The sequence below is a fragment of the Sturnira hondurensis genome, unplaced genomic scaffold (assembly GCF_014824575.4).
Source record: "Sturnira hondurensis isolate 20B ecotype Veracruz unplaced genomic scaffold, ASM1482457v3 Scaffold0000780, whole genome shotgun sequence".
NCBI classification, from domain to species: Eukaryota; Metazoa; Chordata; class Mammalia; order Chiroptera; family Phyllostomidae; genus Sturnira; species Sturnira hondurensis.
The window spans coordinates 7,206,314-7,223,940 of NW_028073411.1; the positions used below are offsets into that span (position 1 = coordinate 7,206,314).

Consider the following 17,627-nt stretch of genomic DNA (forward strand, 5'->3'; position numbering starts at 1 on the left):
CCTCTGTCTCCTTCAGGGGTTCCATCCATATTCAACTTTAACTGTCACTTCTGCATGGGTGACTTCTACATGTGACCTTCAATCTTGACCTTTATTCTGCGTGCTTAACCAGGATTTGGCAAATCTCAATAGGTGCCTTCACATCATCTAACACTTAATTCCTGACTTCTGTCTGATAAGTAACAGAAACTCAATAAGAACTGACTAAATCAGCTCTTCATTGTTACATGTTAAGGGGGAGTTAGAGGAAGGCCAACAAATCAATTGCTCTTTTCAACTTTTTTTTGAAATTATAAACTGCCCTTCGCAGTTTCCCCAGGCTCAAAGTTTTCTTTTCTGAACTCTCACCTTACAAGAGAAAGCGATAGAAAATTCTGAATCTCTCTCTTACAAAACAAGTAAAATCAAAGAAACACTGTTTGAAATTCAGTGTTTTCATAATTACTCAAAAAATCAGATGTCTAGCATGATAATTGAACACAGAAAGACTAATCTTCAAAAAAGATACTGGAGAGAAGGGAAGTAGCATGCTAGATCCAAATGTTTAGATCATGCCCGTGGTAGTAGTCATTTTTAAACATATTGGCTGTTCTAATAAAGTTGAAAAAATTACAAAAATGCAATGGCACTAATAAGCCTAATGTGTGTTTCTTAGATTCAGATAGACATGGCAGGACTGCCTGTGGCTGATGACTTTTCTTGAAGCCAAATGAGCAACCTGATTGTTTTAAAGCTGCCTATTGATTCCTTTGATATAACTTAACATGAAGCTCCCTTGACTCACTCGTGATTTGCTTCAAAATGTAAGGCTGGGAATACATTGCCAAGACGGCGTCCCAGCCTATCAGCCAAGGCAGGTGGTTTTAGGTTGAAATAGCTGGCTGATTCGTAGAGGTTACGTAACATTTACGTAGAGCCCTAATTTCTTCATCCTCAGTTGGCAATTTAGCTTTCCTTCAACTTTTCATTCCAAGATGGTAGTTGGCTTAGGTTACATGGATTACCAAAATTCTGTGTTTCTGAGTACTCAGGAGATGTTAAATTTGTAAGCTTCCCTGTCCCATATTCAGAGATTCTGTGTCTGTTTGTGGAAGGTGGGGCTCAAGAAACTTGCATTTTAAATGAGCATTCTAGATAGCTCTAATGCACACAGGCCAAAATCCACAGATGGAGAAAAACTGAGTAGCAGTGTGGATAAAATTGAAGTGGATACGTTTTAGGGATCTCAATAAAGCAAATGGTGTTTAGATATTAACACTAAAATTATTATATAATTATAAAATACTGTTTTAATAGTCCCAATAATCACGTTTTTTAAAGACAGGAGATCGCAAGGCTGCTGAATAGCTGAGTGACATGAGTCCAAATAAAGGCAAATGACTTGATTTTAATTCCAGTGCTGGATGGGAACCTTGATTCCAATTTACTCTATATGGCCCATCGGAAGGAGGGGTGGGGGGCATCTATCACAAAGGACAAAGGCTGGTAATATATTTCTCAGGACATAATTTCAGCCTAATTTTGTGGAAAAAAATGGGCCTTTGAACAACTAAAGAAAAAAAGTTTTTTTCTTTTCGTTTTCTTTTTTCTTTTTGCAATCAGGGAATAGATCTGTGACAGGGAAGGAGACAACTGGCAGCCCCTCAGCCTACCCTCCTCTGAAGTTCCACTGACTCCCCCTTATCTCTGCCTGTCAGAACTCTGATGTGGATGTGCATTTGTTTTTAAGAACAACACCTGCATCTGACTCTGACTGTCACTGCTCCCCGTCAGCCATCGGTGAAATGTGTTTCTTCCCAGCTCCCATCACCATAGTAATAAGGCTTTGAGACAGGGTTCCCGGATAGGCCTTCGGTTCCAGGGGCACAGATTTCCAATGGGCTGTTTTCTAACGTCCATGGGAATGGCATACACACTTTTTTCTTACCTCTCAACAATCATGAATGAAAACCTGTGGCTCTCCCTCTTAAAAACAAAACAACACAAACTAATGAACAAAAAACAGCTAGAAATTCATCTAGTGGGGAAAAAAATGACTTCTTCAGCTCTTCAGTTTTTTGTTTTTCACACTGCAGGCACCAGGACCGGGGATCACTAGCTGCCCAGTTACCCAAAAATTATGCTTCCAAAATCTCTTGATGTCGATTCTGCATGTAGAACAATCAAGCTGCCCTATGTCCTTCAGTTATTTTTAATCTCATAATTTGTATTAAACAGACAGTTTATGGATCTATTTACATGTAATTATTTGTGTTATCTCACTTCCTTAATTCTGTATCACACATTGGCATATGTGATACAGAATTCTCATATCTATCAATAGTTTTAGTCTCATATGAAATTCAATGATAATATAAAACATAATTAGCATTATCTAGGCATTACCTAGAATACTAATTAGATGGGTTTTAGTTGATTTAGACACAGGCATGAGAAAGGATGACTTTACATGACAGAAGGTTTGATTTTGACTTTCCTGGTATTCACAAAGCTGTTTCCAAAGTTAACGCAAAAGATCTGAGAATGTCGGCATGCTCTTTATTCACTGAAGTAACTGAGTGGTGATATTTCTGGAATGATAATGGCCCTGGCATTGGGACGTTTCTCTCTAATGGGCAGTAACTAGTCTGATACTTTCTCAAGACCTATTTTCAACATCTGTGACTTTGCATCAAGGCTCTGCTGCTCTCTGCAGCCCTATGGTGAGCTATTTTTAAGCTGCACATGTTTAATTTTGCATAACAATGTCTATGCTCAGTAAGGTACACAGAATACACCAAGATGCATTGAGAAGAGCAGTATTTGGGGGGAAACTCCACTGTGGCGAGAGTGGTCTTAGGAATCAGTGGGTTCATTCTTCCTGGAGTGAAAGCCAACCATCTTCCCTTAATCAGTTGTGTCCATTTTTACATTTTAAGGAACAATGTTGGGGACCCAAATGTACTTAAGACTTGGCTTTACTTGGACTTGGACTTCTCAAAGAGAGCTGGTCAGAAAACAAAAACAAAAACAAAACGAGTTTCTCCAAAGTGCAATCAGCAGAATACATCTTGGGACACGCCCACACTTTCATATCCCTCTGTAAGTGATGGTCCCTCCTCAGGAGACCTTTAGTTCTTACATTACGGTGTGTGCCAGTTTGCTTTAAATTCAATTTAGCTACGAACTTACTGCAGCAAACTTTGCTAGATGCTGAAGCTTCTTCCAAAGATGCTAACTCGTTTGTTCATCCAGAAAACCCTTAAGCCCTCCTGACCTGTACTATAAAGCACACGTACATTTTTTCTGTAATGACAGACACGTTGCTGAAATAGTTCTGAAACATTCAAGACATCTGTTGTTCTGGAGCATGTAACCTTTATCGTTGACACTTTTGGAGATAATGGCTATATTAATCCAGATTAGCTGATTATTAAGAGAGCATTCTTCTTTTTTATTTTCTAATACTCTGACATTTTATATTTATCTTACAAATTATGCTTTGTGTTTTCCTGAGGATAGCATTAAACAACAGTATTTTCTCTACACAATTCCCGATAATACGTAGATATAGGCAAACGAGTTCTCTAACAAAACTGGTGATTCATAATTGCTTTCCCTGGAGAAAGGGTTGATCGTAGTGTTGCTCAGGGCTTTGACATCAAAAATGAGCCATCACAGAAGGCTTGCTTTAAGCAACTTCCCCAGCAGAGTGATTTGCATCGATGGATGGTCAGAAGTTAGAGAGAGATGCTGATACAGTGAAGGTAGCTGCATGTGACCTCTGGGTAGCCACACGGTTCACTCTTGCACCTCCTTCAACTCTTTGCTCAAATGTCATCTCGATGAGGACTTCTCGGATCGCTCCATTTTACTTGCACCACCATTCTGTGTGTTCAGTTCCCCCTGCCTATTCTATTGCTTCTTTCCCCTCATTGTAACACAAGCTTCACAACCCAGTCATCTCGTGTGTTTGGTTCACTTGTATATATTCAGACCTGAAATCTCACAGCATAGTAAGAGCTGAAAAGGTATTTTAAACATTGTCTTTATTTAATTCTAAGGTAACTTTTTATTTTGAGATAATTTTAGGTGCAGGTGGAAAAGAAGAAATGATACAAAGATCCTATATATACATTACTTGTTTCCCCAGTGGTAACACCTTACAAAATTATAATAGAGTGTCATGACTACAGTATGGATATTGATGTCATCAGGACACAGCCACAATGATCTGTCATGTGGCACTCTTACAAAGACGTCCATTTCCCTCCACCCCCTACCCTTAAGCTTTAGCATCTATTAATCTGTTCTACCTTTTTAGGCTTTTGTCATTTTAAGAACGCTGTATAAAAAGAATCATGAAGTATATAATCTTTTGAGATTGGCTTGTGTCTCTCAACATAATTCTCTTGAGATTCATCCAGGTTGTATCCTCCTTCCTTCCTTCCTTCCTTCCTTCCTTCCTTCCTTCCTTCCTCTCTTCCTCTTTCCTTTTTCCTTTTATCGAGAGAGGGGAAGGGAGGGAGAAGGAGGAAGAAAAACATCAGTGTGAGAGAAACATTGATTGGTTGCCTTTAGCATGCCCCCAACCAGGGGCCCAACCTGCAGCTCAGGCATGTGCCATGTCCAGGAATTGAACCAGCAACCCTTCACTTTGTGGGACAATGCTCTAACCAAGTGAGCCACACCAGCCAGGACACTGTTTCTTCTTATTGTTGTGTATTAGTTCATGATATGGATGTACAACTGTTTAACAATTCAGTCACTGAAGGACAACTAGCTTGTTTTCAGTTTGGGGCTATTTCAAGCAAAAATACTATAAGCATTTGTGTAAAGGTTTTTGTCTGAACACATATTTGCATTTCTCGGGGAAAATGCTCAGGACTCCAATCGCTAGTTAAACAGTTAGAGTCTATTTACAATTATATACCAGTAGACTTTTTCAGGGTGGCTGTAATATTTTACATTTCAGCCAATAAGGTATGAGTTCCAGTTTGTCTGGACCTTCACCAGACTTTGATCTTATCATTCCTTTAAAAAAAATAGCCCTGGCTGGTGTAGCTCAGTGGATTGAGCACAGGCCTATGAACCAAAGGATCACAGTTCGATTCCCAGTCAGGGCACATGCCTGGGTTGCAGGCCAGTTCTCAGCAGGAGACGCATGAGAGGCAACCATACCATGATATTTCTCTCCCTCTCTCCTTCCCCTTACCCTCTAAAGATAAATAAATAAAATCTTTAAAAAAATTAGCCATCCCAATGGATGCATAATGTCTCATTGTATTTTTATTTTGCATTTTAGTAGCAACTAACAACATTAATTTTATGTGCCTATTTGCCATCTTATATCTTTTCCAGAGAAGCAGGTCTTTATATCTTTTGTTCATGTTCTAGTTGTATCATAAGATTTTTATTGTTGAGTTGTGAAAATGCTTTATATATTCTAGTTGCTGCTTCTTTGTCAGATATGTGATTTACAAATATTTTATCCTACTCTGTAACTTGTCTTTTCATTCTTTTAACAGAGTCTTGATGAGTGAGATTTTAGAGTTGAATGACATTTAACATGTCAATTTCTTTTAGAATTTAGAATTTAGATTTTTAGAATTGGATGGCATTCGACCTGTTGATTTCTTTTAGAATTTAGAATTTAGATTTTAGAATTCGATGACATTCAACTTGTCTGACAATTCTTTGCCTAGTCCATGGTCTTGAAGATTTTCTCCTACTTTTTTCTTAAACTGGAACTTCCAAAATTTTACATTTAAGACCATGATCCATTGTGAGATCTTGGTAAAGGATTTTTTTTTGACAATTGACATGTCATTCACTGTTCCAGCCCAACTTGTTATTGACCTGCTTTTACATCTTTGTCAAAAACCAGCTGTGTGTAATAACGTGGCCCTAGTCCTAGATTTTCTAACCTGTTCCATAGAACTAAGTGCCCATCTCTCTACCAATACCAAAGTCAGGGAGAATGATTTCAGAACTTAATCTTCTTTTCAAAATGGTTTTTGCTATTCTTGTTTCCTTGTCCTTTGTCCCTTTCTCTATATATTTTAAAATAATTTTGTATATATTAAAAATATCTTGCTGAGTGTTTGATTGCTGTCTTTAATATGTGAACATGGCATGTCTCTTTATTAGTTTAAATATTTTAGTTTTTAATCAGAGTGTTTTTAATTTTCAGCATGCAAATCTTTGAAATATTTTGTTAGATTTACACCAAAGTGTTAATTTTTTGAGCAACTGTAAGTGATTTTGTATTTTAAATTTCAGTCTCCACATGTTCCTGGCTAGCACAGTTGATTTCTCGGTAAAACAGCTGAATGTATCAGTGGTGTCCTGTGACCTGGCTGAACTCACTAATTAAATCTATGGGTTTGGTTTTGTTGGTAGATTTATTAAGAATTTTTACACAGATAATCATGTCTTCTGCAAATAAGATAATTTTATTTATTGCTTTATAATCCCTGTATCTTGTATTTCCTTTTGTTATCTCATCGCACTGGCTAGTACTTCCAACACTATGTCAAATAACACTGGTTGAAGCAGCCATTTATTCCTGCCCTGTTCCTGCTCTTAGGGTAGAAGCATCCAGTGTCTCCACTCAGTGTTAAGTATAATGTAGTAGGCTTTTGTAGGTGCCATTTATCAGGCTGGGGAAGCTGCCTTCTATTTCTATGTCTCTGAGATTTTAAAACATATAAATGGGTGTTGAATTGTGTCATATGCTATTTTTCTGAATCGACCAATATGATTATGTGATTCTTTTTCTTTAGCCTATAAACATGGTGAATTACTTTGATTTTTTTTTTTAATGCTGAGCCAGTCTTAGATCTCCAGGATGAAATCCACTTGGCTGTGATACATAATTCTTTTTATGTATTCCAGAATTCTCTTTGATAATGTTTAGCTAAAGGTTTTTGACCCTATAAGGGTTTTGATCTTTAATAAGATCTCTGTGAACAGTGTTCTTTTTTTGTTATTGTTTGGTTTGGGTATCAGGGTAACACTAAGTCCATAAAATGAATTGCAAGGAGTATCATCTCCTTTCTATTTTCTGGAAGAGATAGTTCAGAACTGGTGTTAATTCTTCTTTACACATTTGGTAGAAATCTCCAAGAAAACCATGAGACCTGCTGTTTTCTTTGGGGGGGGGTTGGATTTTTAAAAATGCACATTCAATTTACTTAACAATTATAAGGATGTTTAAATTATTTCACTGGTAGATAGTCTTAGTTTTTATTTTTTTAAGAATTGGTCTATTTTCCATAAGATGTTAAATAATGTCTGTAAAGTTGTATGTGGTGTTCTATTGATATTTACAGGTACTATAGTAATAGCCTCCTTTTAAAAAGATATTTTTTAAAATCCTTTTAAAAAGATATTTTAAATCAGTTAGTCAAAAATACATCTTAAATTCTGAGTACATTAAAGATATCTGGATTCTAATGTGTCCAGCATAGAATTTTTTTTTTTAATTTTTAACCCCCATAGTCTACCCATAGTGCATTTCTTTCATCAACTCATTCAATTTATTCATTTAATTTTTCAAGCTTTAAACTAAGCCATCCTTAATTCTTGTCTTTTCCTCATTCCCAACCCTACTTATTCTGTTTCCAAATATATCCAGAAACCAGCCAGCTCTCATTTCCCCTCCGGGTGAGGCTACCATCCTTGCTCCCCCAGACTAACACTGTACTCTTGGGTATCCATTTCATCACTCCTGCTCCCTACAGTGCACCCTTCCATGGCAGACAGATCATAGCATCCATCCCCCCAGTGCCTGGAGAGACATCCTGACGCACACTGACTGAAACCCAAACCCCTCACCCTGGCTATGAGGCCCCCACACTGTCAGGCTCCGTGAAATCTTCCCCCGTAAGGTCTCCTGGCTCTCCTGAAGTATGCATTTACAGTATACATACTTCAGTGGCCTCATCCTTCTTCCTGTTTCTTTAGGATGCCTTGCCATTCTCTTCTACAGGTCTTGGCACAAGCTCTTACCTCTGCTTAATGTGCTCTTTCCCTGAACATCTTGTGGTTGGCTCTCCTTGTAATTTATATCCCAGCTTAACTGTCTTTTTTAAAAGATGTCCCCTGACCACCTAACCTACTGACTTTCTGTTTTACCAATCTGGATTTGGTAGTCTCCATACCACTTACTCATATGTGATATTTTCTTATTTATTCCTTGTCTGTTATACTGAAGTATAAGCTTCAAGAATGCAAGGGCTTGCCTTTATTACTATGCCTTCAGCACCTAGAAATATGTATAGAACATAACATGTGAGCAATATGTAATTTCTACATAAATGAATGGAAGGGCACTGTGCTTAGTATCCTCTATACCTTATTTCATTCTCTAAAAAATGAACACAATATTCTCATCCCCAGTTTATAGACAAGGAAGTGAGGCTTTAAAATAACTAGCCCAACCATAGAATGACAGTGGTGTATTTTTTCCACCTATTTCAAACTGGGGACATCATCTTTTAAGGCAAATGCATGGAGCAAGAATTTCAAACAGTATGTTACTAACCATTGTGTCTGAATCTACTTTTATCTCTGACACTTTCAACTAAAGTTCTGATCATTTCTGGAGAGGATGCTTCATGATCCCCTTTAAATAATTATACCACTGAGTCTGGTGAGAGTATGGAAGGGTTACAGAAGAAGTTCTAGATATATGCTAAAACTCTTTAATATTGACATTTATACAAAACAAGCAAAACCAAAATACATCAGAGTAGGGACAAATCCTACAACCTGCCCAAAGCACCTATGAATGAAAACAAAAACAAAGACGATCAAACCCCTTTCATCTTAAGAGAAGATAAGCCTATAGCTTTCTGGCTTTAAAAGCAACTGCCTCCCTTTTTACCACTGTCTTTTTCATGGGAAGGTACTTTGTGAAATTTGCAAACTCCCCCAGTGGTGCTCACTAATAAAATAAGTCCATTGGTAGGGAGCTAGCAAGTTGCAATTGGCCTCTTACAAATATGAGGAAACTGAGGCAGCTCTTTCTCCGAAGCAAATGCAGCAAATTCGTTTTGGAGCTCAGTCACCCAGAGGCAAAGTACAGGTGCTGGGAAGTTGTAGTTTCCAGGCTGAGGTATTTTAAAGGAAATAATGGTTTTTCCTCATGTCCAAATACCTGAGCCCGGATAGTGCAGAAAACAGCTAAATTTCTGTAACAGCTTATTTTCCACCTCTGTGCCCATGAAGTGGAGTAGATTTATCTGTGACAGAACAGCCTTGCCTCCACTGGGTGGTAAACCTTCAACTCTCCTTGTTTAGAATCAGGGTCAGCTCCTCCAAGGAGCATTTCCACCAATTAGGCTTTCTGAATCTGATTAACACTGTATCAGGGAATTGTCTGATGTCTGACCTTGAGCAGCATGCTTCCCCACTTCCCTTTTATTTTTGGAATCATTTTGCACAGCCTTGGACCCTAAGATTCGTCCTCAGCAGGCTTGATTGCATTAGCAGGCTCCTTTTGTTAGTATCCAAGGGGTTTCGGCCCCAGTGACCTCTCCTCTGTCCCCTCACCCGCTTCCATGCTGATTCATTGATGAGCTGGCATCGCAGGCCCCGCCTCCCTGTGAGTGGTCTGCGAGTTGCCAGCGGGTTTGAAGAGGGGAGGCAGAGCTGAACCACAGTGGGTTACTACAAGTGTGAAGGGCAGCCTATCTGTTGCCACGGAAGAACTTGGTGACCATTCTGAGAAGCAGCCCTTTCTCACCAGCCTGTTACTGTTCTGTCTCGGCTCCTCTAGCCTTGGAAAGGAATTTCTGATTCAGGCACTAGCAGCTAATTCCACAGGAGTTGTAAAGCAGCCCGTGACATAAACTGAGACAGAAGTTTCCCCTCAGAGACTGTCTTTTTGTTTCTTGGCAAAGACTTCTGGCTCTCCTCAGAGGAATACCTTGTTCCTTAAGATGAGCGGCTGTAGGAAGCGGTGTAAACGTGAAATATTGAAATTTGCCCAGTATCTTCTCAGGCTATTAACAGGTTCTCTTCATACAGGTAATGACTTTTTTTTTTTAAATAGAGGCTGGTAGAGCATGATAACGAAGTTGAAATGGAAGAGGGAACGCTCACTCTTTCTGTGTTGTGTTTGTTTTTAATGTTGTCAATAAAATACAGTTTTGTGAGTGTTTGCTGAGATTCACGTTTCTGGAAATGTGTGCAGTGCAGATCTCGTGCAGGGGAGAATTGGATGCTGTGGATGTATCTTTTATGTCTTTTTGGCAGTGTTGCTGTTACATGTACCTCAATCTAAGGAAGCAATGTCTTCAGAGCAGAAGGATTTTTTTTTCCTAAATGCTTGATTGTGTGAGGGGGTTTTTCCCTCTCTCCTGCTTGCGGCAGTTTGCTGGAAAATCACATAGCTGTATTTGGAAATTCTGCAGGTATTTAGAAATTCTGCAGGTGTTTAGAAATTCTGTAGAACTCTTGGATCGTTACAACCCGTAGATTATTTCTAGTATCTGGTCACAGAGCATGGGGGCGAAAGAGTCGGGAGCATTTGTTTTGGGTTTCTGAATTCCTTGCAAAATGTGAGCAAAATGTGAAAACAGCTGAAGAGTGAAATGTCCATGCGCTGTTTGATACTTGTTTCATTGCAGTGGATTTCAGTGTTTAAAAATTTGCATGATTGAAATAGAAACTCTATTTCAATCTGTTTCTATAACAGGAAAATATTTTAAGGTGCTTTAAAATCATGAGCCTAAGCTAGCAGTTGCCCATGAAATTCCTAGGCAATACCTGTCATTAAAATAGTGACAGGTGGGACCCAAACTGCTTTGAATCTCTTATCAGTAATTGATATATTTAATGGACCATCAAACTTCTGACAGGCAAAACTTGGTTGCTACACTGCATTTTTATTCTGGTCATGGAACGCTGTTGTTAGCTGTGTGTTTTCAACTTACCTTTATTTTCTTTAATCTAAATAATGAGAAAGGAGTTTGTAAGGAAACCTATGCACTGTGATGCAAAGGTGGAGAGATGAATATGAACAACATTTTCTGCGGGAAGGAAACTCTCTGGCCAATAACAGACGTGCATCTGTCATGTCGACCACCTGATCACGGAAAACAATTTTGAGACAATAACTGAAAAATCAAGTGATTTTAGAAACTGTTCGTATTAATGAATATAGAAGGACTGTTATCAGGTGCTAATCTTTTTGTAGTGCAAATTGAGGTGCTTCTTAATGCTCATAAGAGTAATCCTTAAGAGTCCGTACCTGACTTTTGTGAACTTGGAGCTCTGTTGTAGTTTTCAAATGTAAATCTCTTTACATTTTGATTACAAATGCTTCCCTCAACATGACTTGCTTTACCATACCAATGTGCTCAATAATGTCCATATAATATTGGCTTTGAATATTCAATTAAGGGTGGTGTGCCCTTTGTAATATTGTGTCTGTTTTAGATGATATCCAATAGGTGGTCTTTTCTCTTGCTCTGAAATTAGAGAATTATTTTATGAAAGAAAGCTGTCTATGAAGTTTCCATGGTGGATTGTATTTTGCTCTTTGATAAGGCAATTTTAAGATTCTACCTATTTCTTTAGATGCAGTGCTGTGCTTCTCTTGCTCAGCCTGTTTGTGTATAGTTTTCGTAAACATCTGATTTCAAGTGATTTTATGATGATAGTAAATGCTTGTGAAGTTGTAAACCGTAAGTATCAAATCCAAAACAGTGATTGTCAAATGACTGGATAGTTACTTATAGTATGAAATTTATGCAAAGCTAGTATAGCATTAATATTTTAAGCCTATTTAATGCATATTTAGAAATCAATGAAGATGGGATTCCTCCTCTTCTTTTTAAGCCACAAGAGAAAAAAACATAAGAACTTTGAGAAACAGGACACACAGATTATAATAAAATAATAAGATAAATATTTGACCTGTGAAATGTGATTACAGCAACTTGAGTTTTGTGAAAATTTTTTTCAGTTCAGTCTCTAATATTTAATGTTGTAAAATCCAGCCAGAGTCTTTACAACTGCTCAGAATGGAAGTTGGAAAAGTCAATTTGTGTATTTACTAGAAGCTGTGATAATATACACTGTTCATATTGCAAAATCTAATGTAAAATTCATTAGGGCACTTTCAGTCTCTTAGCTTGTAATTAATGAAGAAGTAGGAAGCAGAGTTGAGTTATTTTTTAAAAATATGCTTTCAGGTTGGATATGCAAGCAGTTGCTAATTGTGTCCTGAACAATCTGCAATTGCCCTGTAGTTATCAAAAATTTAAAGCAATACAAATATGCCTTGGATGATTTTTGTTGGTTTTTTTTTTCATTTTATGAACAAGCCCGTTATCCTCACTTTTCCAATTAAATCTGTGATCTGAGGAACAGTAATTTTGTTTTACATTGGGAAACAGGTTGATTCTGAGATATGTGATCTGTTTTGTTGTTAGTTTCCTTTCATTTGATACCAAAATACCCATGCCTTTACATAAACACAGAAATCGTATGTCCATAAACATTTAAGAAGTGTTTATGGGCACAAAATCTCCTATGATATGTCTTATTAGTGTTATCACAAGGTAGAGGAAAATAGGGTCCTGAGAGCTTTCTTGCCATGTACATTTTGGCAATGGGTAGAATTGCTTATCAATAAATTATTTGATTAGTGCCCTGGCTGGTGTAGCTCAGTGGATTGAGTGCGGGCCTGCGAACCACACGATCGCGGTTCGATTCCCAGTCAGGGTACATGCCTGGGTTGCAGGCTGGTTCCCTGCAGGCCAACTCCCAGCAGGGGACGCAGGAGAGGCAACCAGACATTGATGTTTCTCTCCCTCTCTCCTTCCCCTCTAAAGATAAATAAATAAAAATTAAAAAAAATAAATTATTTGATTAGTGATTTTCTTTCTAAAATATTCTTTATGTTAGAGAATGATAATTCAATGGTAAATATTTGTCCAGATAAAATAGGACATTGTTATTTTACCAGAAACTTTTTATGGGAATTCCCTTTTCAGAGTGGAGTTTACAAACACACATTTTTGCTTTACTTATCATGAAAATAGGAGTATTGTTAAGACCCTTTGTTATATACAATACATCTCATGAGTCCATTTGCAAATATTATAAGTTAATGGCTACTACGTTCACTATAGTCAGGTGCAAAATAGGAGCAAATATCCCAATTCCTTCTCAATTTGAGACACATTTTCGTGTACCATATTATATTCAACTTGAATTGAGGTTCATGGTAACCAATACATGGAGGGGATCCAAAAATCTGGAATTTATTTATTAAAAATTGTTTATTTATTCTTACTTGTTGAAACTTCAGGCCCCTTCAAAGAATTCTCCATTTGATGCAATATACCTATTGAGACATTTTTTCCACTGTTCAGTTTCTGAACTCATCAATTTTGATAACTTTTAGTGCTTCTGACATTTTTTGCTTCACCTCATCCACATGGGGAAAACATTTCCCTTTGAGGACTTTTTTCATTTAGGGAGACACAAAGTCATTCAGGGTGCGATCAGGTAAATAGGGATGGTGGAGCATGAGGGTCATAACAATTTTTCTCAAAAACTCCTGCTATTCAATGTGGTGGGCCAGGCGCACTAATAAATCACCTATACTGAAATGGGCAAAGGTGTTGAAAGGGTCTTAAAAACATTCACTGAGTCTGAATGTAGCTTCTAACAACAAGGCTAGCTGTACCAGCTGGTGTACTGGTACAGGGGGGTTCCTAAAACGCTCACCTAGCAAGGGAAGTCTGTACTATAAGAAGATAATTCCAGTTTTCTTGAGGAGTCCCCCTTCATATTCTTGTACATTTAACTAAGTAGAGATAATGTACAAGAATGGTAATATGATGCCAGTAATTTGAGACTGACTCTGTTGCTGAACGGTTTGTGTAACTTAGGAACCCAGAAAGTCCTATCACACAGGTAACGACTCATGAAGAAAGGATGAATGATATTATGGATATCAAACTTCTACTTGTTTCTTCTTCAGTCATGAAATTTAGTATTGGAATGTTTTATGGTTCTTCTTTGGAGGTTGTTCGGATATTTATCACTTCTCCACACATCCTTGAACTCACTTGCCTGTTAGTAAGTGTTCCCAAAACACGTGTCTCAGGCAGACACTGCCTAGAGCTGTTTTGGGCCTCAAGACCACCACCTACAGGGGTGGTGGGGTCCCCCTCTCCACCTAAGTGAAACGAGCGATTTGAATCAAAATGCCGAGTTGCTATTTAACAGTGGGCTGACATATTTCCAACTTATTGTCATTATATTATTAAAAGCACGTGGTAAGCATTCATCATTTCATCAAGTAGCGGACCTGAGATGAAAGGAGAGGGTGCGAGAGCATCTGTTTCACAAGTTTGCATTGAGTGGTGTTTCTCTGAGGACCAGCCAGTCGGTCACGAGGCGAATGATACAACGATTTAGATCTGCTTAGGCTGAATTTTTAAAGAATGAAGAGAAAACAGTGACCTTAGCAAATTCAGCTAATGAGAAAGCCTGCTTCTATTTACATGCACTTTCTTTTCCTGCCCCCTTCTTCCCCTTCCTGGCCACAAGTAAGGGGACCCTCTGACCTTCTCTCCCCTTTTCCACCTCTGCCACATTTGCACATGGGGAGGATGCATCTCACAAAAAGGGAGGGTTTCTGAAGGCCTCACATAATTTAAAATTCACAGAACTCAAGTTTCATGCAGGCGGAGGATGGCAGGTGTTTCTATTTCCCAGTTCGCTCGGCCCTGGCCTGCGACGGTTGACTGAACAGTTTATATTCTCTTAGCGTGTCCGTTCTGAAATTATGCTCTTCTTGATTAACTTTTTAAAATTTATTGGACTTTTGCTGATCAAGCGAAACTATATTCATTATGGCACTGTGTAAATTTCGCGTTACTGAAATGCACATCAAACGCCACCATTTATACTCAGTCCTGTGCTTGTCCTACTGGAATGTGCCCTCAGGAGAGAAGAAAGCAGCGAAGGATGATGTCGTATAAGTGTAAACTCGATCGCCAAGGATTATGTGTCATCGTGGGTGTTTCTGCCTAGCAGAATTTACATTGTCAACTTTATCATAAGAATCATTTTGTCTTCTATTAATTAGTTTAACTTCTCAGTTAGGAGTTAAGGAATATTTTGAGGGCCTCAGCATTTTGCCTAATCAGCTAAAAATCTGCCGGTAGCTGCTGAATTTGGTGTGAGGACGCCCGAGTTCAATGGACAGAACACCTATGTCTGCAGGTTGTGCGTTGCCCTTCATTTCAGGAGGAAATTCACATGTCAATGTTCAATAACCTTGTATTTTGTGCTCTTTACTCAGTGATTAGTATAACAGGCAAACTTGTTGGCCTTAAAGTACTCTTCCCAAGAGATGATTGTTTTTATCATTGTGCGAACTTCTAAGCAATATCATCTGCTCATACGGTCATATGTATATTCAACTCTCAAAACTCATTTGTGAGCTGACTGGCTGAATTAATCAATATATCACAGGTGGTCTCAACGGGAGAGCTAGTATTCCCAGGAGGCGCCGCCTTGCCCCTGTGGGTTCACATCATTAGAGCTTCCTTATTGAAGATATCAACAATGATATGTCAGTGCTTCACTGAAATACTTGAAGAAGAAATGTGAACATTTCACAATATGGGACAACGATACTGAGGATATTATACATTGATTGTGACATGTATCAGTTATGTTCCTGGCAGGAAAGAGAGCTTACACTCAGGAACATGATGTACTGAAGGGACAAGGCATGTGGCAGCATGGAAGGAAATGCACAAGGAGTGATAGTAAGAACTATCACTGAAAGAGCAAGGATGAGAGCCGGGGCCGAAGCCTGGAGAAGGAGACTGTGTGCAGAGCGCTACTTGATGGTAGACATGGCTTTTAGTGTAGGGTCACAGCCAGCCCCTGGAGACAGCCCATGATCTGATCATCCCGCGGAGACCTGATCAGACAGGAGGTCAAACAAAATTGCTGGCCTACCTTCCTCCTGCCCTCAGAGTATTAGCTAGGGCTCCCATTGGCTGACTCCCTCCTAGAAAGCCACTCTCCATATGAGTAGTAAAACTTACAGGAGTAACATTCTCATGGCCATATTTACAATTTTATGTTATATTTGTATTCTCTAAGTAGAGCTGTCCTCATGGTCATATTTATTATATTTATATTTTTATAAGTAGAAGTATTCTCATGACCTTGTTTATTATTTTACAGTTGTCCACAAAAGGTATTGCCGCTGACCAGGATTTCCTTGTTTAACATAACTGACATTGGCCAGGTTGCTTTCCCTTTAAGGGAATCGGAAGTGGCATGCCCAAGCTGATCATAGCCCTGGGTGATATGCAGGTTCAGGTCAGTCTGCCACGTCCTCCACCGCCATTGTTTATCTTTTATGCTGACCACATAGCTTCTATCCAGAACCTCTCTGTGCATTTCTTAAATTTCATAAGTAAAATAAACCCACTCTGTCAAACAAATTAACTTTTTTTTTCTGAGGAGATATCACTGTAATCAGCCCAAATGAATGACACATAAAAACAATGTAATGTTTGTCTTATGGGAAGATGGCATTACAACCCTGTAGAGTATGGTTGTGGCTTGTGTTTGCTGGGTATAAGGATGGGTTTGGTGAAGCATATGTCCCTTCGAGCTCCTTTTCCCAGCTTTGGAATACGTTTGTGTGTTGGGAGGGGGAGGGCTGTAATCTGAAGTGTCCCTTGATTGTAGAAAAAGCAACATCCAACTGGCCGCAGTAGAAATCAGCATCAGTAATATTATTTTTGCCATGTATGCCAAACAGTTTGGCCAACAAATTAGTTCTTATCAAGTTCTGTCCACTGTGGTTCCATGCCTAACATTACCCACCTCGCCTGCCTGGTGGAGGTATTGCGGTCACATCAGATGTCTCAACATGTCTTGTATTTGGGATGAAAGTTCAGTTTAATTTTTAAAAGGAGCATGCATAGGACTCTGCACCAGATCAACCTTCAGTAATGGCTGAGGGGAGCCGGCTAATCATTATTTTCAGGGAGGGGGAGGCAGAGAGGAAAGCAGAACGGTGGCTGAGGTGGGAAGAATATAACTTTGCCAAGTTTTGGCTGGAGGAGTCAACTTATAAGAAGCGTTCCATCCTTTGACAACCTTCCTTATGTGTCTCATGTCTGCCTCCATCTCCCTCTAATGTCTTTGTGTCACAAACTCGATGACCATAACATACGGCAATTACATTAAAAACACAAGAAGAACTCTGAGAGTATGTTTCAGGAGAGCTGTTCTCTCTCCTTCTATGCTTCTGGAGGACCACAGCCAGCACAAGGGAGACTTAGGAGCCTCTTGGGATAGAGGCTCACTATCACAGCTCTCTTCACAGTCCTACAGTCTTCTCTGAGCTGGGTCAACTAATCCGCAAAACGGGGATATTCCTACATATATTTCAGTTACTGGCATTGCTACTGACCTGGGATGCTCTGTTCTTGTCATTTTTCAAATTAAATTTTCTCCAAAGATAACTGGGTTCTAATCATTATTATGCTGCCTGGTAACTAGGAATAAATAGAAAGTAGCCCATATAAATGACTTCAATTTTAAACTCCTTTGTCTTTTATTTTATTCGTTTTCAATAACTATAA

General features: G+C 38.8%; 1 protein-coding gene and 1 pseudogene across 3 annotated transcripts in view; one reads left to right on the forward strand and one right to left on the reverse strand.

Annotated features, from left to right (window-relative positions):
• Window positions 1–17,627, forward strand: part of KCNIP4 (potassium voltage-gated channel interacting protein 4) — a 926,001-nt gene that overhangs the window by 176,587 nt on the left and 731,787 nt on the right. The window contains exon 1 of one of the 3 annotated variants that reach the window (XM_037045023.1): window positions 9,579–10,014. The exons of the other annotated variants lie outside the window; for them this stretch is intronic. Coding sequence (XP_036900918.1) covers window positions 9,927–10,014 — 88 coding nt within the window. The 5' untranslated portion in view covers window positions 9,579–9,926. Of the gene's footprint in view, window positions 1–9,578; window positions 10,015–17,627 lie in introns of those variants that run through there. 3 annotated transcript variants of the gene reach the window in all.
• LOC118989966 (uncharacterized) lies at window positions 2,072–2,178 on the reverse strand (annotated as a pseudogene).